The sequence below is a fragment of the Dipodomys ordii genome, unplaced genomic scaffold (genome assembly GCF_000151885.1).
Source record: "Dipodomys ordii isolate 6190 unplaced genomic scaffold, Dord_2.0 Scaffold58, whole genome shotgun sequence".
In the NCBI taxonomy this organism is placed as follows: domain Eukaryota; kingdom Metazoa; phylum Chordata; class Mammalia; order Rodentia; family Heteromyidae; genus Dipodomys; species Dipodomys ordii.
Window position 1 is genome coordinate 8,952,579 of NW_012267274.1, and position 24,129 is coordinate 8,976,707.

A 24,129-nucleotide genomic window follows, 5' to 3' on the forward strand; every position below is an offset into this window, starting at 1 on the left:
GCTGTACAGAGGAGTTACTATTACCCATGAGACTCTTATCTCCAATAAGCCACCAGAAAACCAGAAGTGGCGCTGTGGCTCAAGTAGTAGAGTGCTTGCCTTGAGCTGAAGAGCTGAAAACAGCTCCCAGGCCCTGAATTCAAGCCCCACAACAGACCAAAAAAAAAAAAAACAAAAAAAAAAACAACCAGGCAAAAGTGGCTCACATCTGTAATCCCAGCCACTCGGGAGGCTGAGATCTGAAGATTGCAATTTGAAGCCAGCCTGGATAGGAAAGCCCATGAGACTCTGACCTCAAATTAACTACCAGAAAAAGCACTGAAAAAGCTCAGGGGCAGTGCCCAGGCCCTGAGTTCAAGTCCTATGACTGACCAACAAAAAGAAAAGGTGTAACACCATTTCTTAATTTGAAAAATTGAGCGCAGGGAGCTGTGTGCCAGTGGCACAACCCTGTAATCTTAGCTCCTCAAAAGACTGAGATCTGAGGACTGTGGTTCAAAGCCAACCAAGCAGTAAAGTTCATGAGACTGTAATCTCCAGTTAACCACCAAAAATCCAGAAGTAAAGCTATGGCTCAAGTGGTAGAATGCTAGCCTTGAGCAAGCAGTGTCCAGGCCCTGAGTTCAAGCCCCATACTGGCACCAAAACAGAAAAAGAAAAAAAAAAACTATTTGGAAAAGGAAGAGTGAATTCAAGAGCCATTTGCTTCAACCTGTGCTCCTCATGAAACAGGTGTCTGTCTCCATGGTTCCTACCATTCGTGAGGCAGCTGCTCTGTGCTTCTCCCCAGGCTTCATGTGTGACTGGACCTACTTTGGTCTCAGCACATTTCATCTCATACTGATCTCAGTAAGATGGCTGTGCTATTTGTGTATCCTAGTCCACAATCCTAGAGAAGCACCCAGGGCCTTGTGCCATGTCCCTGAAGGCTTCTATGGGGTCTGGGGTAGTGGCCCTGCTCCGCCTGACACTTACTGGCCTGACACTTACTGGCCTGACACTTACTGGCCATTTATCCAAGTTCTGATCCACCCACATCCTCCAGACCAGCTCCTTCACCTCTTTAAGTTTGAATGCCCTAAACAGCACAGTAAGGATTAAAACCATTACTGCTTCAATAGGGTTGTTAAGACATTTAAATAAGCACACGGATATAAAGTGTTTGCCATTTAGAGCCCATTAATGGTGGGTTTGTTTTTTTTTAAATCTCCTTGACCTAGTTCTTCAGGGTGATCAGTGGGCCACACATTGCTTCTTTAATAACAGCTGAGTTTTCTGCCAACTTCTTGTGCCTGGCTTGCTCCAGTGGGAACTGAACATGAAAGGAAAAGATGGTATGTGTTTTAAATCAGAGGAGAAAGCTTAAAAAATTAATCTCCTTAGGTGTGTGCAAAAGCTGGCAAACTTCACCCTTCAAAGGAAGAAGTTTCTAAAGAGCTAGAGAAACAAGATGAAATAAACTACCTGCATCCATTTTGGATCGGTGAAAAGATTCCTTCACCAGGAAGTACTAACTGGTTAGCAGGCAATAGAGTCAGGACTGTAAGATTCAATTAGTGGAAATTTTGATGAAGGAATTTTCTAACAGTGAAAATAGTACACTTTCTGCATTCCTTTTTTTTTTTTTTTTTGCCAGTCCTGGGGCTTGAGTGCACTGTCTCTGAGCTCCTATTGCTCAAGGCTAACACTCTACCACTTGAGCCACAGTGCCACTTCAGCTTTTTCTGTTTATGTGGAACTGAGCAATCAAACCCAGGGCTTCATGCATGCTAGGCAAGCACTCTACCACTAAGCCATGTTCCCAGCTCTCTGCATTACGTTTTTGCTTTTGTTTTTTTTTTTTGGGGGGGGGTCCGGTTGTTGGTTGTTGGGCCTGAACTCTGGGCCTGGGGCTGTCCCTCAGCTCTCCAGCTCAAGGCTAGTGCTCTACCACTTGAGCCACAGCACCACTTCTGGCTTTTTTCTTATGTGGTGCTGAGGAATCGAACCCAGGGCCTCATGCATGGAAGGCAAGAGCTCTACCACTGATCCACCTTCCCAGCCCTCTTCATTACTTTTTTTTGGGTCGGTCGTGGGGCTTGAACTCTGGGCCTGGGCGCTGTCCCTCAGCTCTTCAGCTCAAGGCAAGCGCTCTACCACTTGAGCTACAGCGCCACTTCCGGCTTTCTGGTCTCTGCATTACTTTTTAAAGGCAGAAGTGGGAATCAAACAAACTTGGCTTGGTTTATATACAGGAAGTGTAAGACAGGCTGAGAGAGACTGGAGAGGAAGACAGGAGACAGGACCAAGGACCTAATATCTTCCTTCCTGTGGTACAGGGCAGGGGGAAAGGCCTTTAAGGAAAAGCAAGGAGGGCAGAATTTCAAGATGGAAGCAGTTAGGGCTGCATCATGGCTATTGGGCTTGAGGAAAGCAGTGAACTCCTGACAATGACCACACACACACAAAAAAACTCGGGCAGGGGGTCATGGGCTAGGGACACTTCCTACATTTTTCTTTTTTTCTGGTACCAGGGTTTGAACTTAGGGCCTCATACTTTGCTTGGCTAGCATTCTACCATTTGAGACATGCCTCCAGCCCTATTTTGTGCTGGTTATTTTGGAAATAAGTCTAGCAAACTTAAGAGTTAGCTTTGAACCTCAATCCTCCAGATTCCAGCCCCTTGAATAGCTAGGATAATGGCATGAGCATGCTGCACAATGGGCAGTTATACACAAAAACCTGCTCATTAACCTTTAAAAAAGACACATATGGAAAAACCAAATTATAATTCCTATCTCAGTTTTCTTTCAAAGCTAAAGAAAAGAGCAAAGAGGTGAGCTTTGACTGCCCAGGTGTTTCAAGTGTTGGAAATGCCCACTCTACAGCAGAGGCTTCCTCCCTTGATTCAGCCATGTACGATATGAGCATACTCTCTCCTGCCTGTAGTCACAGGAGTGACTGAGCAGCACAGCTAGGTGCTCTGGCCTCTGTTCTCTTCTCTGTAAAACATCAAGGGAGGAGCTGGCAGTGCCTGAAACACAGGGTACAGAGAAAACACAAGATGTCCCCCAACTTGCTTGAAACTAGGAAGCCACATTTGGCTCACCTAAACACTGTTCCAGGCATCAGAAGTGCTCTTCAAAACAGTTTTGCAACTTCTCACTAATCAGTCCACAATGGAAAGAAAAGCAGAGGTCAGAGAGAAATGGCTGGGGTGCAGGTTTGCAGAAGTGATCCATCTGATGGGCAGCTACCTTCCAGAATTACAAACTGCTCTTTCAACAAGACTTTATGTGGCATCAAAAGAAAAGGCACTACTACAGATGTTTTCTTTAATTATTCAAGGAAGCCCGGCAACAGTGGCTCGTGCCTGCAATCCTAGCTCCTCAGGAGACTGAGACCTGAAGGATCATGGTTCAAAGCCAGCAGAGACAGAAAAATCTGACTCTGTCTCCCATTAATCAGCAAAATGCTGGACTGGAGACATGGCTGCAGTAGTAGAGCACCAGCCATGAGCAAGACTTAAGCTGAGAACGCAATGCCCTGAGTTCAAGCCCTGGAATGGGGGAAAAATTCTCAATGAAAGCATACTCATCATAGAGCTCTTTTTGTATGTCATACCCAACTTCTTCAGTTGCCCACGGGCATGATGCTCTCTCCCACCACACATCTTTCCATAGGTCTTACATGTATTTTCCTTCCCTCCTTTCCACCTGGCACCTTCTATATCCCAGTACCACTAGTGAAGCTTGAAGAAGGACACACAGGGATTCATTATAACGATCCTCCATGCTTCTGAATATGTGTATAAATCCCATAATTTCAATAGACTCTCAACACAGAAAGAAGGGGATATACCATATATCCGTTCCTATAGACTAATTCCACCTATCCAACCATGAGCTTGAACTGCAACTCCCACTAACCAACATCAAGCATCTGCCCACCATCTCTCTAACATCTCCTAAAGAGGCCCAGGTCTGAGGAGTCTGTCATCCATATTGAGGATATGTGGTCTTAGGAATGTCTACTGTAATATAGAACATGTGTACTGCCCAAACTCATCTCACTTGATCTAAAACATGAAGAAGGGAAGTCTTGCAGGAAGAGTTGGGCTATCCCACTAGCTCCCACCTAGGCCTAACAGCATAGTTATTCTCCAATTTTTCTGTGGGATCCATGTTTGGGAAAATCTACAATGGAGTTGAGTTTTAAAAGCAAAGAAATATTAGGGAGTGAAGTGGACATAATTTAGGAATTTCATACTTCAAGATGAGCCTAGCAAATCGGCTCACACTGACATTGCCCAAAGATGCTTTGTAAGAACCAGTGACCTGGGTGAAGGCAAGGCTAATAAGCCCTCAACATCATCTCCCTCCAGACCCCAGCCAGTCCCACAGCCTCGCCCCCGCCTCCCAAGGCCTGAACCTACCTACCACACAGGCCCATCACTCCCCAGTCTCAAGGTGCAGAGTAAGCTGCTCTCTCTAGCAGAGTTCAAGTACCAGAAACCTGACCAAAGCACTACACAGGATGGCTTTGCCCTCTTTCCAGGTGGTAAAATTGATAATGGCAACCAAATAGGTGCTTGGTAACATCAAGGGACTCAGGTAGTTGATGCTTCAAGGCAGATGCCCAAAACAGTGCAGTATGAATGCAAAAGCCAATCATCCTAGCTGGCCCTAGTGGCTCACGCCTGTAATCCTAGCTACACAGCAGGCTGAGATCAGAGGATCACAGTTCAAAGCCAGCCCGGGCAGAGAAGTTCCTTGTAAGACTCATCTCCAAAAAACTAAAAAACCGAAGTAGAACTGTGGCTAGCGTTGAGCAAAAGAGCTCAGGGACAGCATCCCAGGCCATGAGTTCAAGTCCCATGACCAACAACAAGAATAAGCCAATCATCCTAGTCTCTCTGGAGGCAATCATGATTTTAAGCCTCACACTAGATAACAATTTCAAATACATGTTCATCCGTGCCCGACAGTGCAGCTCTTCCCAGTATTCTCTTCTGCAAGGATGTCTGCAGACCACATCTCAGGGAACATTATTACCTCGAAAATTAATACCATCTGCATCCCTTTGTTTTAATTATAGCCTGCCTGGTTTTAAGAAAACAGTGCCTAGCTGCTCAGGAGGCTAAGATCTGAGGACTGCAGTTCAAAGCCAGCCTGGGCAGCAAAGTCCCTAAGACTCATTATCTCCAGTAAACCACCAGAAGATCGGAAGTAGTGCTGTGGCTCAAGGCTAGTGCTCTACCATTGAGCTGAAGAGCTGAGGGACAGCACCCAGGCCCAGAGTTCAAGCCCCATAACTGCCAAAAAAAGAAAACACATATGTGGTTGGATTTAAAGAAGTATATTTGCCGGCTGCCGGTGTCTCACGCCTGTAATCCTAGCTACTCAGGAGGCTAAGATCTAAGGATCACGGTTCAAAGCCAGCCCGGGCAAGGAAAGTCCACGAGACTCTTATCTCCAATAAACTACTAGAAAACCAGAAGTGGCGCTGTGGCTCAAGCGGTAGAGCACTTGCCTTGAGCTGAAGAGTGCAGGGACAGCGCCTATGCCCAGATTTCAAGCCCCATGATGGACCAAAAAAAAAAGAAAAAGAAGCACATTTGCCTATCCTATTCAGAAAGCTCATTGCAATCTACTACAATATACACTAACTGGACCTGGGTTGTCCCCATCAGTTTTATGATGTCTCTCTTACCTTCAAGTTCTGATGCTGACTTTGTAAAAAAATTTTGTCCCCAACTCTACACATGAAACAATCTGCAAGTAGCAGAGTTGGCTGTCTTACCTGGGAGTTGGGTAGGAGGGGCTGAGCCACTCACTCGTGAGGAAAAGGGGATCAAGACATACACAGGAGACACTGTCTCACCTCACTTACCGGCTCAGATCTGAAAGGGTTTTCACTTGAAAGAAGATTCTGCTGTTTTTGAAAACTGGGAAATCCTGAACCTAAGTTAGATGACCCTTCAGGGTTCCTTCCAAGTTGTAAATTATGTGGTTGTTTTTTATGCATTTAATATTCATGAAGTGGCTTACTGTGTCAAGCAGGGTAGTGACAACACTGAGTAAGACACTGACACAGGGGAGCTACTGCTGTGTTTTGGGTGTGTGTGTACACACTAATTCTGGGGCTTGAACTCAGGGCCTGGGTGCTGTCCCTGAGCTTCTTTTGCTCAAGGATTGTGCTCTACCACTTGAGTCACAGATCCACTTCCAGCCTTTTTGGTAGTTTATTGGAAATAATAGTTTCCTGGACTTTCCTGCCTTGGCTAGCTTCTAACCACAATCGTCAAATCTCACCCTCCTAAGTAGTTAGGATTACAGGTGTGAGTCACTGGTGCCAGGCTGGTTTCTGTTTTTCTAAGAGACTGAATAATAATGGAAAAATGTCTATAAGCAGTGTGACCAAAAACTCTATTTCATGTTTCCTCAAGTATTAAAAAGAAATGGCAATCTGGCCACTGCTGGCACACGCTTTTCCACGGGCACTGGCCCGATGCCCCTTCTCCTCTGCCCATTGTTTTCTACAGAAGACACAGGCAGAATGACACAGACAAAACTGATTGCACATTGGAAAGGTCAAACTGGGTTTTATTAAAATATACATAAATAACCCTCATGTACTTTTACTTCATCAGTATTAGGAAATGAAGGTGAAAAGTGATTATCCTGGTATAAAGAAATGAAGGCCAAAAGGGGGTCAAGAAAACTATGCTTCAGCCCAGACTGCCACCTCCAGCCTAGGAGAGGCGTTTAGTGTCGTGTCCACAGCTAGACAATGAGGTGGTTGGAATCTATGTTGTCTGGGGTCAACTAAAGCTCTAAACCCTTCCTGTTCTAACGAGCAGCAATGCTGAAGTTCTGGGTTAGCACAACACAGTAGCTACTAACAATGAAAACAGAATGAACACTAAACACACAAATACTTTAAGGAAGACATGAGAAATACAGAAGGTTGCTGCCTAAAAAAATGTATCAATGTTACTGTTTATTCACACTAATTAGGATATATACACAAAAAAATGTGTATCATGTCACTTCCAAAAAATTTCATGTTCCATGAGAACTATGTAAACAACGTCAAGTTTTCTATTACCTAATAAAAGAAGAAAATCACTATTCCTATATATTAGGAAAATATTTAGATCATTTGAATTTATAGTAAAACAAAGTGAAATATTATAGAGCAGTCTTTTCATGAAGTAATTTTACAGCCTAAAAGCAGTACATTTCATCCTTTCAAATGCTTTGGTATAAGAGAAATTAATATGAATCAAAAAGCACGAACTTCTACTTTGGTTCTCACATTAAGTGGAACTTCAGCAATGATGTGTAGCTCTGCTACTTCAGGTGACAAAATGAGAGCTTGTCACTTGCCGCCTCATCCCCTGGAGCTAGGAGAGCCATTACCTCCTCCATAGCCAGACTCTCAACGGGCATGAAGCGTTACAGACCACAGACCCAGCTTGGAATATGAGACCTCAGACCTACCTCATCACAAACAGAAGGACCCTGCATCAAAGCAGCTCATAACTACAATTCACATTTAGAGCACTACATACAATTTCTAAAAATCATGTTTCTATAGTTTCTCAACAAGTCCATACTGCACTAATAAAAGAAAAAGGTAAGCCCACTGACAATAGTTTTGTAAAAATAGAAACAACCATTTGCATGCTACAAGTATTTCTTCATTGATATCATATGTAACTAAACAGATCTGAGGAAGTTTTCATTGCATCATTTTTATAGTTGTATTTTTTCATCTATATTATCCAAATGTGGTACTGATTCTTTTCACTAGATTTTCGTTCTGTGCATTTTCTTTTAAATGAATCTCTACATCTGAGAATTGCATCTGAGCAACTGTTGTCACCCATCACAGGAACAGGAGCAAACAGAACAGCCTCTGAAGATCCTCTTAGCAACATAATTTAAACTGGAACTTCCTGTTAAGATAAGAAAAAAAGTCCTTTAGTAAACTTTCCAGACTCAAATCATTAACACTTCAGTGCAATTCCTTCTTAAAGACACACACAGTGAGGGCTAAGCTGCCCTGAGGAACACAGCCAGGGGGCATGAGCCCTTCCCCCAAGGGATGCAGGTACACAGTCCACCAGTAGAAAGATCTAGAACAATAATCCTCCTAACCAAGAAACTACCAGAAGCCAAGAACAAACTTTAAACTAATCTGTCAGATTAATTTGAGGCTTTTTAAAGACTAAGTCTAAAAAGCACTGAAGGGACACAGCACGCAAGTATTATTCAGGTAAACAAATATTTGCTTGAATGATCCGGGTATAATGTTTCAAATTAATTACTTTGTAGTATTCTATAGTACTAAGAATTCAAACTCTAACTAAATTTAAAGCCTATATTTTATAAGCAAGTATAAGAAGCAGTAACACTATTACAGTGAACAATCCTGCCAGGAAGTCCTGACTAAAATGTCCATATTAGGTGATGTTGAAATGCTAGGATTACAGCCAGGCACCAGAGGCTCACACCTGTAATCCTATCCACTCAGGAGGCTGAGATCTGAGGATTGCAGTTCAAAGCCAGCCCAGACAGGAAAATTTTTGTGAAACTCTTATCTCCAATTAACTACTAGAAAACTGAAAGTGGTGCTGTGGCTCAAAATGGTAGAGTACTAGCCTTGAGTGAAAAAGCTCAGAAGTCGTGCTCAAGCCCTGAGTTCAAGCCCCATGACCACCACCACAAACAACAACAAAAAATATCCTAAAATTGCTAGTTCTTGGGTTTTGTTGGTTTTGTGGGAAAAGGAAATAAGGGGAACTTAACTCATTTCAACATTAATTTGAGATAATGACCGAGACTGAGGTATATGGTGAACTTATATTGCCAGATATTAAAAGTTTCAAAACAGGACCAATGGCTCACATCTGTAGTCTAACTACTTCAGAGGCTGAGATAGGGAGGATCATAGTTTATGTTCAGCTTGGGCAGAAAAGTTCTCAAAACAGTGGCAGGACCCTGTCATCCTCACTACGTGGAAGACTGGTATTGGGAAGATGTTGGTTCCAGACAAGTCCAGGCAGATAAATCGATGAGGCTCCAACTAAATTAGGAGCAGCTTGGTGTGGTAGCATACTTGTCATCCCAGGAAGTAAAAAGTAGAAGGATCATAGTCCAGGGACATACTGGAAAGCAAGACCCTATCTCAAAAATAACTAGTGTTAAAAAGTGCTGGAGGTGTGGCCCAGTGGTAGAGCACCTCCTAAACAAACACGAGGTTGAGTTCAAAGTCCAGTAATACCCCCCCCCAAAAGCAATTAAGTCACCATAGGATGCTATCACTGCTTCTGTTCCACGAAAAGAACGATGCCCAGAGAAGGGTGTCTCTGCTGAGACAGGAAGTGGGGACTCTGACAGCTACAGCCTAGAGGAAGATTAAAAGGAAAAATCCTCCATGCAGAAGTGAGAGTGAAGCCGGAACACCGCTTCCTCCTTAAAGGGGGGAGGGGAAATACCCCGATGCCAAATGTCAACCCACAAATTCTTTGATCTGAATTCACACCACTACTAGTAGAGTCCAAAACATCTCAAGCAGCGAAACTAGGTTAAGCAGACCCAGACAGGTAATGCCCCCCAGTAGCTGGCAGGAAACAATGCATGCCCTCTCAGAATTCAACTTCCAGCCAACAGCGGAGGACAAAAGGCACCTGAGACTTAAAGAGGCTAAACCATGGAAACGGTGACTCAAAATCATTGAAATAGGATAGAGAGATAAATAATAACTCAGGTAGCCCAGAAAACAAAGTATTAGGCATATGATAAAAACATCAATAGGGCTGGGAAGGTGGCTCAGTGGCAGAGTACCTGCCTTGCATGCATGAGGCCCTGGGTTCGATTCCCCAGCACCACATAAGCAAAAAGAAAAAAAGCCAAAAGTGGCGCTGTGGCTCAAGTGGTAGAGCACTAGCCTTGAGCTGAAGAGCTGAGGGACAGTTCCCAGGCCCAGAGTTCAAGCCCCACAACCGGACCCAAAAACAAAAACAAACAAACAAAAAAAAACATCAATAATAAACAGTACTATTCATATATGTGTGGCACAGGCAAAAATGATTAACTAATTTTTAGTAAAAGAGTTAAAACCCTTAAGATGGTATACTTCTCAAGCTCAAATGAAACAGCCATGTAAGGTTTAAGATAAACAATAAACATCCAAGCAATAATTAATGAAAAGACTGGCTTTTTCTTTTGCCAGTCTTGGGGCTTGAACTCAGAGCCTGAGTGCTGTTCCTGAGCTTTGGTACCCAAGGCTAGCGCTCTACACCACAGTGTCACTTCTGGCTTTTTCTGAGTAGTTTTTGGAGATAAGAGTCTCATTGACTTTCCTGCCCAGGTGGGCTTCGAACCACAAGCCACAATCCCCAGATCTCAGCCTCCTGAGTAGCTAGGATTACAGGTGTGAGCCTTTTTAAAACAAAAAACAAACAACAAAAAAAAACATGTTCTCTACTCACCTGCCCTGGCCAAAAGCTAATGTATAAGCAAAAATAAAAGGCAAAGGTTAATATCCTTTAAAACAAAAGTACCCAACCAACCCCTCACAACTCTAGATAAATGCACAAAGGTAAAAAACGAGCAACTGATTTAAAAAAAGACATATAAGCAGGCAATTAAATACACCAAAAAGCTCAACTGTACTAGTGCTGAAAATGTAAGAAAAATGATGTAACAACTGCTACCTATACAACTGGAAAAATGTTCAAAATCAGTACTACCTACTTTTTCTGCAAGTGTGTACTTACATACTGACAGGAGATAGGGAGACTGAGCAACTCGCCTACGATGCAATTTAGCAGTAGTACAGATCAGAACTCCCTTTCAAAATATGTGATGTTTTTAGATCTGGAATTTATCTCAAGCCCTTAGAGATATATAAAAGGTATTTAAAACTGCATGTCAGAACTATATAGAACAGTAAAAATTGGAAAAATCACCTGACATCCAACTATGGGGCTGAGATTCAGAAATTTAGCACAAAGTAGAACTATAAAATAGAACACAACATAACTATTAAAATATAGCCTATTTGGACGGGTACAATGGCTCACGCCAGTAATCCTAGCTCCTCTGAAGATTATGGTTCAAAGCCAGCTTGGGCAGGAAAGTCTGTGAGACTCTTATCACCAAGTAGGATCCAAAGGAGCTGGAGGAGAGCTGTGGCTCAAGTGGTAAAGCACCAGCCTTGGGGAAAAAGGCTCAAGGGACTGGTATATCATGTTAGATACTACATATAAAATAAAAATACATATTATATATATAATAAAAATTTGCAAACACACTATATATCACATATATTAGTCTATCATGAAAGCACTGAAGATTAACCTAAATGTTTACCAGTACAGCATTATTGTAAAACCTCTAATGGGACACATTAAAATGAGGTACCTCTCATGTTTTGATATATACTCTTTTCTCTGCATGGAAGATGTCCCCCCCCCCCCCCCCCCGACGCCTTCCTGCTCACTTGAGTATTCAAATGGCCGTTTACCAGAGAGGATGCCCTTGCCCTCTCCAACACAGCAGTAATGTGCTCCCAGCCCAGATATGCTCCTACCCTACTCACTCTGGTGACCATGTGGCACGCTTCAGACCGTTGACAAAGGCAGAGACTTTGGTCCACTGATATTACCCCGGTGTCTACAGTAGTACCAGGTACTTAGTAAGGTACTCAAGCAGTACTGGATGGATGGATGCAGATGAAGCAATCTCAAGACACAAAGGTAAGAACAGGGCAATAATTTTGCTGACATTTGTCTTTTAAAAATAGAGAAATTAGGGGATGGGAAGGTAGCTCAGTGGTAGAGCGCTTGCCTTGCATGCCTGAGGCCCTGGGTTCGACTCCTCAGCACCACGTAAGCAAAAAGAAAAAAAGCTGGAAGTGGCGCTGTGGCTCAAGTGGCAGAGTGCTAGCCTTGAGCTGAAGAGCTGAAGGACAGTGCTCAGGCTGAGTTTAGGTCCCACGACCGGACCCAAAAAAAAAAAAGAGAAATTAAGCCGCGCACCCGTAGTTCAGGCCTGTAATCCTAACTACTCAGGAGGCTGAGACCTGAGGATCCAGGTTTGAAGCCAGCCTGGGCAGCGAAGTCTGTGAGACTTTTTTTTTGCCAGTCCTGGGGCTTGAACTCTGGGCCTGGGCGCTGTCCCTGAGCTCTTCAGCTCAAGGTGAACACTCTACCACTTGAGCCACACAGTACCACTTCCAGTTTCCTGGTGGTTTATTGGAGTGTCTCACAGCGATCTCCTGAGTAGCTAGGATTACAGGTGTGAGCCACCGGTGCCCAGCTTCCCTGAGCTTCTTTTGTTCAAGGCTAGCACTCTACCACTTGTGCCACAGCACCACTTCTGGCTTTTTTTCTGTTTACCTGATAGTAAGGAATCGAACCCAGGGCTTCATGCATGCTAGTCAAGTACTCCACCACTAAGTCACATTCCCAGCCACCTATGAGACTCTTATCTCCAATAAACCACCAGAAAACCAGAAGTGGCGCTGTAGCTCAAGTAGTAGAGCACTTGCCTTGAGCTGAATAGCTCATGAACATCACCCAGACCCAGAGTTCAAGCCCCATGACCAACAAAAAAATAAATAAAAAATAAAGATAAAAAAAATTACAGGTGTGTGCAGGCACACAGATGTCTGGAAAGATACATAAAAATTGGAACTGATTATCTTTGGTCAGGGGAGCTGAGGAAGAAATACAGGAGAGTGATCCTTTACTTGCCCCCCCCTTTTTTTTTTAATAGTCCGGTCGTGGGGCCTGAACTCTGGGCTTGGGTGCTGTTCCTCAACTCTTCAGCTCAAGGCTAGCACACTACCACTTGAGCCACAGCACCACTTCCGGCTTTTTTTTTTCTGCGTCTGTGGTGCTGAGGAATTGAACCCAGGGCCTCTGGCATGCAAGGCAAGCGCTCTACCACTGAGCCACCTTCCTAGCCCTACTTGCCCCTTTAAAAAAACAGACTTAGGCCAGGTGCTGGTGGTTTAGGCTTGTAATCCTGGCTATATAGGAAACAGCCAGGGTTAAGCATGTGCCCCCTCCTCCCCTCCCCCCCACACCCCCAGCAATCTTCCCTGGCTGAGAACTCAAGTCCTCAATTTTCTTTCACCTTGCTGGCTCTGCCTACACACTCCTTCTAGATGATTTCACCTATTTGTGACTTGAAATGATGAGCACATTCTGATGACTCTAAAGTTATCTTTAGCTCCAAGCTTTCTTCTGAGCTTCAAAGCATCATCATCAACTACTGACCGGACAAGCCAAAACTGATAGTCCATCCTTCCCACCCTCTAAACACCTGCTCCCTCCAAAGCTTCACCAGGAAAAGGTACCACCATCCACCTAGTCGCTCACAAAATGCCGTAGGAGTCATCCTTAACCCTTTATTCCCTTACACACCACTGTGAATTCACCAGTTAGGATCAGCTCTTCCTTCTTCTCTCACCCTATCACTTCACCACCCTGGTCTAAGTCACTTGTGTACTGCCTTCCCTGCCCCACTCCTGTCTACTCCTTACCCAGCAACCAAGCAAGCTTGCTAAAGCACAGAACCAAAGCATGTCACTCCACACCTCTTGCTTTGACACGAGACCCACATTCCTCATACTCAGATCTCTGTCACCTATCTGAACTTCTTTTACTTTCTCCACGGAATCTGTTAATATCTGAAATTCAGTTGTGCCCTAAAATACAACTTATCCTGCCAATCTCCTAGTACAAGGTAAAGTTCTTTCTTTTAGCTGGTCCTGAAGCTTCAACTCAGGCCCTCGGTGCTGTCCCTGAGCTTCTTTTGCTCAAGGCTAGTGCTCTACCAGTTGAACCACAGCTCTACTTCCAGCTTTTTCTGTGGCTAACTGGAGATAAAGAGTCTCATGGACTTTCCTGCCCAGGCTGATTTCAAACAATGATTCTCAGATCTCAGCCTCCTGAGTAGCTAGAATTACAGGTATGAGCCTTAGCACCCAGCAAAAGGCAAATTTCTTAAAGGTAAAGATATCATCTGGTTTGTTACTCATCTTTAGCAAGAAAACTGGTGCTTGCAGTACTCAATGAATATTTGTCAAGCAACTAAATAGCTATTTTATAACTGAAAATCTGGACTGTAATGGGTTTTGAAATTACATTCAATTTATTTTAATATTATGATACTAGAAATTGCAAGAACAATAAAATGGTACAGTTTATGAAGTGTTTTTTGAAACCAAGCTATCCTGTTAGCTAAAATTTCCTAATAGTCAGCATTAAAAACACTGAAAATTATCTAAATTTTCATTAACTGATTCAATAGAGGGGAATGTAGGCATACAATGGGTTACAGTCATTGAATACAATGACAAAAACCCAGACATGCTAATTAATGTACAATATCATGCAAGCTGTCTAGATGACTGAAAATATCCAAATGGTAAAACAGTATATTAAATGAGATCCTTTTGTTTTAAAGTGCATGAATAGGTGCTTGAATATGCACAAAATTTTTCTCTGAGGTAATCAGACTGAAAGTAGTAGCTATCTTTCTAAAATGAAAAGGCAGGTTATGTCGGGAATCTTCCTATTTATCAAAACCAAAATATTGGCAGGGTAGCAGAGGTTTGTGCCTATAATCCTAGCAAGAGGTTGAGATCTGAGATCTGAAAACGAAGATTCAGAGTCAGCCCTGGCAGACAGATCTATGAGACTCTTATCTCCAAATAACCAGCAAAAAGGCAAAAGTAAAGTTGTGGCTCAAGTGGCAGAATGCTAGCCTTGAGTGCAAAAGCCCATTGAGAGCCAGAGGCGCAGAGTCAAAGCCCTCATACAGCAAGAGAAATGCGATACTCTGCATTTCATTCTTTCACAGGCTTTAAGACTGCTTATCGGAAACATGTTGCCTATTTTTCAAGTAATGCATCATCTAGTGAGGAAGAATGGGCACCCAGTGTCTCAGGAGGCCAGATAGGAGTAAGACTTCAGCTGCCTTGTAGGTTGGATCAGTCATCACAGACTCAGCCCCCATCTCTATTCTTTCCCTCTAGAAAAATTACACTTAAAAAATGTACAATCTTTACAATTGTCACACACAATGGAAGTAGGCACCTATTGAAAACACAGAGTCAGTAAGTATGATCAAAGTGAGACAAGGTTCCACTATGTGGCCTAGACTAGTCTTCGTCTCCTAGCTCTACCTCCAAGTACTGGGCCTGTAGGTGTGCACTATCACACCCAGCATGCTTCCACTTTTCTAATTAAAGGGGAAAGGTATGATGGACACTGACCTTCCCCACTAATCATGCCATGAATACAGATGAGATATCTGGAACCATGGGACATCTTGTAACCATGAGGCAGCAAGAGCCAACATTTTGGCAGAAAGATGCTGGTGGTGTCATTCAACAGAGGAACCCTTCCTGTTACAGGAGGAAAATAAATCAGTATTTGTTTAAGGGATTGTGAAGAAGGTTCTGAGACCTACCAAGAAATTCTTAACTATATTCCTGGGAATCTACTTTTTAAAAAAAATTACAAATAAAAGGACTCAAATTCTATGTAGTTGAAAGATTGGAGGACGGGGAGGATTGTTTATCTGAGATAAGATATTGCTATTTAGCCCAAGCTGGCCTCAAACTCATGATCCTCCTGTTTCAGCCTTTCAGGTTGTGGGAAAACAGGCATGTAACAGCATACCTGGCTCTGAAAAGATTATAACAAGTCAGGAATATACATTGCTTTTGTATATTGCCTTCCTTAAGTGTCTCTATTCTGAATTCCAACAAAAATAAAAAATACTTCAGAGGAAAAAAAAATAAAGAGAAAATCTTAGTCAATATCAACTCCACACGCACACACACACAAAAACTTCAGAATACAAACACTGAGAACTTATAATCAAGGATAAACTCACACCAAAAAATAGAAGTCTGATCAATGCTGAGGCTGCTCCGGACTAATGTTCATTGTCCTATAAATTTCTTTAAGTAACAAAAGGGCAGTATCTTCAGATTCCCTAGAAAAAAGAAAAATGTATTTACTTAAGAGCTCTTTAGATGAAATTAACTTCTATGCATAAAGGTGGTAAGTGCAGTTTTTGTCGTTCTATTCAACTCTATGAGAAAGCAAATGATGACAGAGCAGTATGCTCTCAGAGCGGTCCTTTCACTGTATGGATACTTATCTGCTCCAAAGATGTCATGTCTCCTTTGTAATGGGACACACGGAAGAATAGCCTTTCAAAATCCCTACCACTCCAACCATGAAAGACACCCCTACAAAAACAATATACAGGGGGCTGGGAATGTGGCTTAGTGGTAGAGTGCTTGCCTAGCATTCATGAAGCCCTAGGTTAGATTCCTCAGAACTACATAAACAGAAAAAGCCAGAAGTGGCACTGTGACTCAAGTGGCAGAGTGCTGGCCTTGAGTAAAAGAAGCTCAGGGACAGAGCCCAGGCCCTGAGTTCAAGCCCCAGGAATGGCAAAAAAAAAAAAAAAAGCAAAAACTGTACAATACCAATGGTCTCAGGTCAGAGGCAGAGTACATACTGCCACCTTGTGGTTAATACAAGTTCAATGCAAATTTGAAAGGAGAAAAATCACTGGATTCTATCACACACAGTTCAGATTAATAGTCCATGACAAATGATGAGTCAGTATAAGAATCTCACAAAGCAAACTGCTGTATGTGCTGGCACCTACAGGCCATCAATAGTCATCAAAGTGAAGAATACTTACCAATAGCATAAATGACTCTGAAGAGCGAAAAGATATTCATTAAAACTCTCTATTGGCTTTTCTTGAAGAACATAATCAATTCGGCGGCCTCCGTTTAACATTCCAACCTTTCCTAAGTAGTCTTCATCCTTGGAAAAATCTGGACTTTCAACAATCTTTTCTGCTAGAATTTAAACCATTTCAATATCAAAGTCAATCACTTAATCATTTTCCTGTGATTTTAGCTGAGTTTCTGGGCTCAATGAGAATATTGCTTGACACGCGTAGTAACTGGGGAGCTACCAGGCTTACTCCCCATTCTTCCAAAGAACAGGGGAGGCAGGGCTGGTTCTCCGAAGGAGAAGAGAGAAAGTCAACAGCTGACACAAGTTGTGAAGATAAGGGGGAAAGAGCATTGCAGAAAAAAAAAGAAATAGAATGAGAATCTGAACATCAAAAACATGGCAGAATGACCTCGTACTGCATATGAAATTTGTAAGAAGACAGTTAAACAAGAGTATCAGGATAACTTATAGGTGTGAGTCTTTACCCAAACTTCTCTCCATTCCAATCTTCTATCCTGGCTTTAAAAATCAGTAAAAAATTTTAAATTGCAGAGTGAAAATTCCATAACTATCAGGTAAAACCTTAATTAACAAACAGTGACAGAGATTTTTGAGGAAAATGCATTTGACAGTAGAGTTGATCAGAAAAGATTTTCCTTTATAAGAACTTACATTAAAGTATCATTAATATAAGTAGTATGTTCATAAAGAATATTTATACTAAAAAATGCCTTGGAAGTAAACAGAAAGCTGGATGCCAGTGGCTCACACCTATAGTCCTAGCTGCTTGGGAGGCTGAGATATAAGGTTAGGGTTCTAAGCCAGCCCAGGCAGACAATTCAAGAGATGCTTATCTCCAATAAACTAGCAAAAAGCCAGAACTATAGGTGTGGTTCAAGTATTAGAGAGCCAGCCTTGAGAAAAAAGTTAATAGAGGGCAAAAGTCCTTGAGTTCAATCCTCAGTACCAACATTTACACACATAAAAGTCAAAAGATGAATTTACCTTCAACTACTTGCTTTTCTTCTTCCTCTTTGATTTGATTGGCGACTTTCTCCAATTCTTCTTGCAACTGAGCTGAAGAAGTATGTGCGCGGGCAAATTCATTTAGCGTTTGCCAAGCACTTTTCAGAGAACTAATAAAACCCTGCTTCAAATCAGATCCCATCCGAGAGAGACTTTCTTTCAACTCTAGAGAGATTAAAATGTAATATCAAGCTAATTAGTCATTGGGTACAATTCTTCATCACAGACATTAAAAGTTAAAACTTGCCAGGTGCTGGTGGGTCAAGCCTATAATCCTAACTACTCAAGAGGCTGATATCTGAGGATTGTGGTTCAAAGCCAATCCCAGGCAGGAAAGTCCATGAGACTCTTACCTCCAATTAACTACCAGAAAACCAGAAGTGGAGTTGTGGCTCAAAAAGGTAGAGCACTAGCCTTGAGCAAAAGAGTTCAGGGACAGCACGCAGCCTGAGTTCAAGCCCCATAACAAACAAACAAACAAAAAAAGCTAAAACTCTTCTCATGCAGGTGAGAATCGCTTCTTCCTTCCTTAAATGTCAAATATATGTAGTTACCTTGGAGCCCTAAACCCTCAACATGGTAAAATGTCATGAGATGTTTTTTGTCTTTTTTAAAGAACTAAACTTCATTCAGCCCCTCTCTCTCAAAAAAAAAGTTCAAGCCACGCCAACTACTGGTGGCTCATGCTTTATAATCCTAGCTACTCAGCTTGGGGAGGAAAGTCCATGAGAGACTCTTATGATCTCCAATAAAACACTCAGAAAAAAGTGGAAGAAGTGGCATTGTGGCTCAAGTGGTAGAAAGTTAACCTTGAGCAAAAAAAGTTCAAGTAAAACATCTAGGCCCTCAGATCAAACCCCAAGCCCAAGGAGAGAAATAGTTCAAGCCAGGTGCCAGAGGCTACTTAAGAGGTTGAGATCTGAGGAGCAAGGCTCAAAGCCAGCCAGGACAGACAAAAATCAAGAAATCCTAGTTTCCAATTAATTATCAAAAGGCCAGAAACAGACAAGTAGAAGTGTGGTTCAAATGGTAAAGCTGTGAGCAAAAAAGCTGAGTAAGACTCCAAGCCCTATTACTGGTACAAAAAAAGTTCATATACCATTAAAAAAAGCCTATTTGTATGGCTTTTTGTTGTGGGGTTTTTTTGTGGGGGCTAGTCCTGGGGCTTGAACTCAGGGCCTAGCCACTGTCCCTAAGCTGCTTTTGCTCATAACTAGCACTCTACCACTTGAGCAACAGCACCATTTCTGGCTTTTTCTGTTTATGTGGTATTGAGGAATCAAACCCAAGGCATCATGCATGGTAGGCAAGCACTCTATCACTAAGCCACATTCCTAGCCCAATGGCTTTTTTTAAAAATCCAAATTAAAAAAAAAAATAGGTCTATGAGAGTGAAAAAAAAAATCACCACTTTTCTAATCAACAATAGTGTGATAGTTTAAGAAAATTATTTTTTTCTGTAACTACAACTTTTAAATTAAAAATATCACAGTGCCTTCACTATTTTCTGTAATATTCTAATAATCATATTTTAGTTGAAGGACCGTAAGTAACATATTTCTCATTTTAACTTTCCAAAAGCTAAATATACTACTAGCAAGCAAACAAAAACATACTTTCTCAGAGCACAGAATCAGTGGAAAGTAGGTGAAAACATACAGCAGAGGGCTGGATGCTGGTGGCTCACGCCTGTAATCCTAGCTACTAAGGAGGCTGAGAGCTGAGGATCATGGTTCAAAGCCAGCCTGGGCAGGAAAGTCTATGAGGCTCTTACCTCCAATAAACCACCAGAATATTGGAAGTGGTGCTGTGGCTCAAGTGGTAGAGCGCTCGCCTTGAGCTGAAGAGCTCAGGGACAGTGTCCCACAACTGACCAAAAAAAAAAAAAAAATCCAGCAGAGGGCCCATCAGCTGTACTGGACACTGATGAAAGTGAACTAAGCAACTCAAGGGTAGTGATGGGAAGGAGGGAATAAGAAAGAAAGAGGGAACAGCTAGCAAATGTACATATCACCCAATTTGTAAGAATAGTTTTATAGTTAAAGGTCATACCATTCATAAGCTATGTAGATTAAGATACTGATAACTATCATTGTAAAGATTAAAAGGTGTTTGTGACTTTAGTTAAGTATGCCATTATGACATTTATATAGTCGCCTAATCCCAATAAATAAATACTTGAAAAAAATATATATATATACTTTTTTTGTGTGCTGGTCCTGGAGCTTGGACTCAGCGCCTAGGCACTGTCATTAAGCCACTTGAACCACAGCATTACTTCTAGCTTTTTTGGTAATTTAGTGGAAATAAAGAGTCTCACAGACTTTCCTGCCTGGGTTGGCTTCAAACTGCAATCCTCAGATCTCATCCTCCTGAGTAGCTAGGATTACAGGTGTAAGCCATGGGTGCCAGGCCAAAAACATATTTAAACAGAGAACCTAGTCATTTCCCCCTCTATTCTCCTTACTCCTGCTCCTTCCACTCAACTTTTTAAGTTTAGGCCTACTTACATCCCAGCCTCACTTAATGAATTGTTTAATCGGAAAAGTTTGTCTAGTTAGCAAGAAAACAACAACTCACTTGACTTAGGCAGTATCGATTATTTCTTGATGGACTGGTCATTAATTTAAATGTACTCTTCTTCCCTAATCCCAAAAATTCCAACAGAACTATCAAAATCTAATTACAAATCTTATCATCTTATTATCAACTCCACTCCCCCCATTCCTTATCTCAACAATGACAGTGCCATCAAAGAGCAGGCATTCATTCAGAATTCTTCACAGCTCCTCCACTTTCTCAGTTGAGAAGTTCTCACTTACTACTGAAGCAGTGTCTTCACTATTACTGTCAGAAGAAATTTAGTGTTAAATGTGTGTGTACGCGCGCATGTGCATGCACACACATGCTGGTCTGAGGGCTTGAACTCAAGCCTGAGCCTTTTCTGTTTTGTTTTGTTTTGCAGAAGACTAGTGCTCTATCACTTGAGCCACCATTCCACCATTCAGTGGTTAACTGAAGATAATAAACTTTCCTGTCTGAAAGGTTTTGAACCACAATCCTTCCTTAGATTTCAGGCTCCTGAAAAGCTAGGATTATAGGTATGAGCCACCAGAACCCAGCTAGTGTAAAACTTTCAAATTCATTACAATTACAATGTGATGGAAAGAAAGGAAGTTTTTACAATATTTGTCTCTTACCTAAATGAAGTCTTTTTCTGCCTTTGTGATGTGGAATGAGAACTGCTTTTGTGTCTAAATCTGGAACAATCATAGGCTCTAATCTATATGCCACTGGATCAAGCTGTAAAGAGGAAAATTGGAAATGTGTGAAAATTTTTCTTTTGAGCTGTATGCCTTAGCTAGGTAGGAAAACGGCCAACAGCCAAACAGAGACTCCATTTTTATACTTTGTTCAAATACTGCAACTGTAAGATTTTCAAGTTTGTAGGTAAAATTACCTTGCAAATGAGATAATATTACTTCTATTTATTTGTTTATTTTTGTGGGTTGTGGGGCTTGAACTCAGGGCCTGGGCAATGACCTTGAACTTTTTTTGCTCAAGGCTAGTGCTCTACCACTTTGAGAGACAGCTCAAAACCACCAGTTTTCTGGTGGTTAATTGGAGATAAGAATCTCACAGACTTTTCTGTCCAGGACTGGTTTCGAATCATGATCCTCAGATCTCAGCCACCTAGTAGCTAGGATGATAAACGTGAGCCACTAGCACCCGGCCCAATATTACTTTTCTTTGAATAGACTTTCTGGCAGAAAAGTTTACTGTAAAGTATCAGACTAACTCTTCCAGGATAGAGAGCTGAAACTTGCAAAGTAAAGATCAACAATGGTTTCCAAGAAATAAAAATCTGAGAATCTGTTAAGATGAAGAGGACAGGCTCTTCACATTCTTGAAAATAGAAAGCAAATTCAAGTTACTCACTGGATGATAAATATTGAAGAATCCTTTACAAGTTGGAAGCCTGTAGTTCTCAGCTATCCTGTCCACTCCTCGGATAGTGAGAAACATAGCAATTGGAGATCCCAAGGCAAAGAAAATTTCTGGTTCAAAGTCTAGTGAATTGTAAGAAACAGAAACCTAGGAAGAATCAAAGAGCAATAAAAGGTAATCATTCCACTGTAACATATACAAAATGGAACTATATTTACTTAAAAGAAACAATACAGATGATGTCTTAAAGGATAACTTTTGCTAGCTTACAATAATTTCACTTTTGAATCTTTTTTTTTTTTTTTGGTCGGTCATGGGGCTTGAACTCTGGGCTTGGATGCTGTCCCTATGCTCTTCAGCTCAAGATGAGTGCTCTACCACTTGAGCCACAGAGCCACTTCCGGTTTTCTAATGGTTTATTGGAGATAAGAGTCTCACAGACTTTTCTGCCTGGGCTGGCTTTCAACCAGGATCCTTAGATCTCAGCCTCCTGAGTAGCTAGGATTACAGGCGTGAGCCACCAGTGTACCCCGCTTCACTTTTAAATCTTATTGGCTATTACATCCTCTGGCTATATATCTTTTTATTTACTCTCTAGGATAATAAATGTATATTATTTCTGTTGCAGAATCTGCAGAATCTGCAGTCATCCTGCCTGTGTTTGAATCTACTACTCACTCACTGTGTGATCTTGGACAAATTTCTTAACCTCTCTTACCTCTGCTTCAGTTTCTACATCTATAAAACATGGTCAAATAAAAACACAAAGCCCTGAGTTCAAGCCCCAATACCAGCATAATAAAAACAGCATGGTTATAATATCAAAGTCAGTGTAAGGGAAAGGTCACTAAATGAGGCCACATATAATTTGATGGCTGACCCTAAACATTCCATGGCATTATTTCCAACTGAATCTCTAGTTAAGACAAATTTCCTTCTGTGAGAAAAATGATTTGTCCCAAAAGAGCCTATTTTAGATATTTGCATTTAATTACTGAACAAAAGGGATCAACACCTACATAACAGCACTCATAGTTTCTAAGTCTCTTTCAGGGTTATCACAGCAACACAGGAAAGCATGTGTCATTTTAGTATCTAAGAAAGAAAACCAATAACTGGTATAATCTAAGGGCATTACAAAGGTCCACTGAGAGAGGAAGGTAAGTAAGGCAAAACTCACCAAGCCTACTTCGGAGATAAAGACAGTAAAGACGATGACACAGTCAAGTCAGTGGCAGAATGAGGACTCTGACCTACAACATCCACTTCTAAACCCAGTGCTCCTAACTTACCCCATCAGGCTGCCTTCCTAACAGGCTGTACTTCACACTGCTAGGCCTGACTTATCTTTGCAAAATAAAAAAATGGGTATTTTCAGGTCATGGTTCAAGTGACAGAGTACCAGACATGAGCAAATGAGTACCAGACATGAACAAATGAGCCAAACGGGACCTTGAGGACCTGAGTCTTAGCCCTGGAACCAGCAGAGAGAGAGGAGAGACAGAGAGACAGAGAAGGGGGAAGGGAAGAGAGAGAGAGATTTAAATACAATCTTTAAAAGCACAAGCAGTTTGTCTGGATCGGATGTCAAGTTCCAAGTTGTGCTTTCCAGACTGCCTCATGATATGTCAGATGTTCTATTACTGTCTTAATTTTTTCCTACCAGTCATAATTTAATTATCATTAGTCTTATAATCAGTAACAAAAGAAGGGGCCATAGTTGAGACAATTATGTTCAGAATATACATGTCTCTTATTTTGAACATTATAAAAGCAGCATAGAGAAAAACCAACTTTCTCCATATAACCCAATACACATTATATAAGAATACAAAGCCACCATGTACTAAATGCTTCTGACATCAAATATGTAACCCTATTGATGCATAAACTTACCTGTCCTGTGCCAACTTCAAAAGACTCATAATCAACACGCACAGAAGACACATAAGCACCGACTGGAAGTTTCTTCTTTGACTCGTTCGACTCTGAAGGCAGAGAAGCCAGTTCTTTGGCTTTCTGAGCACTCTCATCTTGTCCTTTTGTCAAAGTGGCCATCACTGCCTTCTTCTCCAATGCTGCTTTTTTCTGTTCCTAAGAAACACCAAAATCTCCTAAGATTATCTTTAGGAAAGTTCAGTTCTTGGTGATCACTAAAACACATACTACCTTGCTATTAAGGAACAACTAGTGGTGTAGGAGTAACGACAACACTGGATTACTTGGAAAATGTCCTTTTCAGAGATTCACAGTGAGTATTTAAGAAGAAATGTCATGTTATCCATTATTTACTTAAACTTAAGGTAAAAAAAGACTATTAAAAGAAAAAATATAGCAAAATATAAGTATTGGCTATCTTAGGTGAATCTCAAAAGTATTTT

At 41.6% G+C, this 24,129-nt stretch overlaps 1 protein-coding gene across 2 annotated transcripts in view; it reads right to left on the reverse strand.

Annotated features, from left to right (window-relative positions):
• Window positions 1–6,563: 6,563 nt before the first annotated feature.
• Sec23ip (SEC23 interacting protein) overlaps window positions 6,564–24,129 on the reverse strand; it is a 45,294-nt gene continuing 27,728 nt past the window's right edge. Inside the window, exons 13-19 of one of the 2 annotated variants that reach the window (XM_013021937.1) lie at window positions 23,645–23,842; window positions 21,740–21,895; window positions 21,001–21,103; window positions 17,780–17,965; window positions 16,731–16,890; window positions 15,906–16,007; window positions 6,564–7,942 (exon numbers count right to left, since the gene is read on the reverse strand). In XM_013021937.1, the coding sequence (XP_012877391.1) occupies window positions 15,926–16,007; window positions 16,731–16,890; window positions 17,780–17,965; window positions 21,001–21,103; window positions 21,740–21,895; window positions 23,645–23,842 (885 nt within the window). In that variant the 3' untranslated portion in view covers window positions 6,564–7,942; window positions 15,906–15,925. Of the gene's footprint in view, window positions 7,943–15,905; window positions 16,008–16,730; window positions 16,894–17,779; window positions 17,966–21,000; window positions 21,104–21,739; window positions 21,896–23,644; window positions 23,843–24,129 lie in introns of both variants that reach the window. The other variant, XM_013021936.1, reaches the window with a different exon arrangement.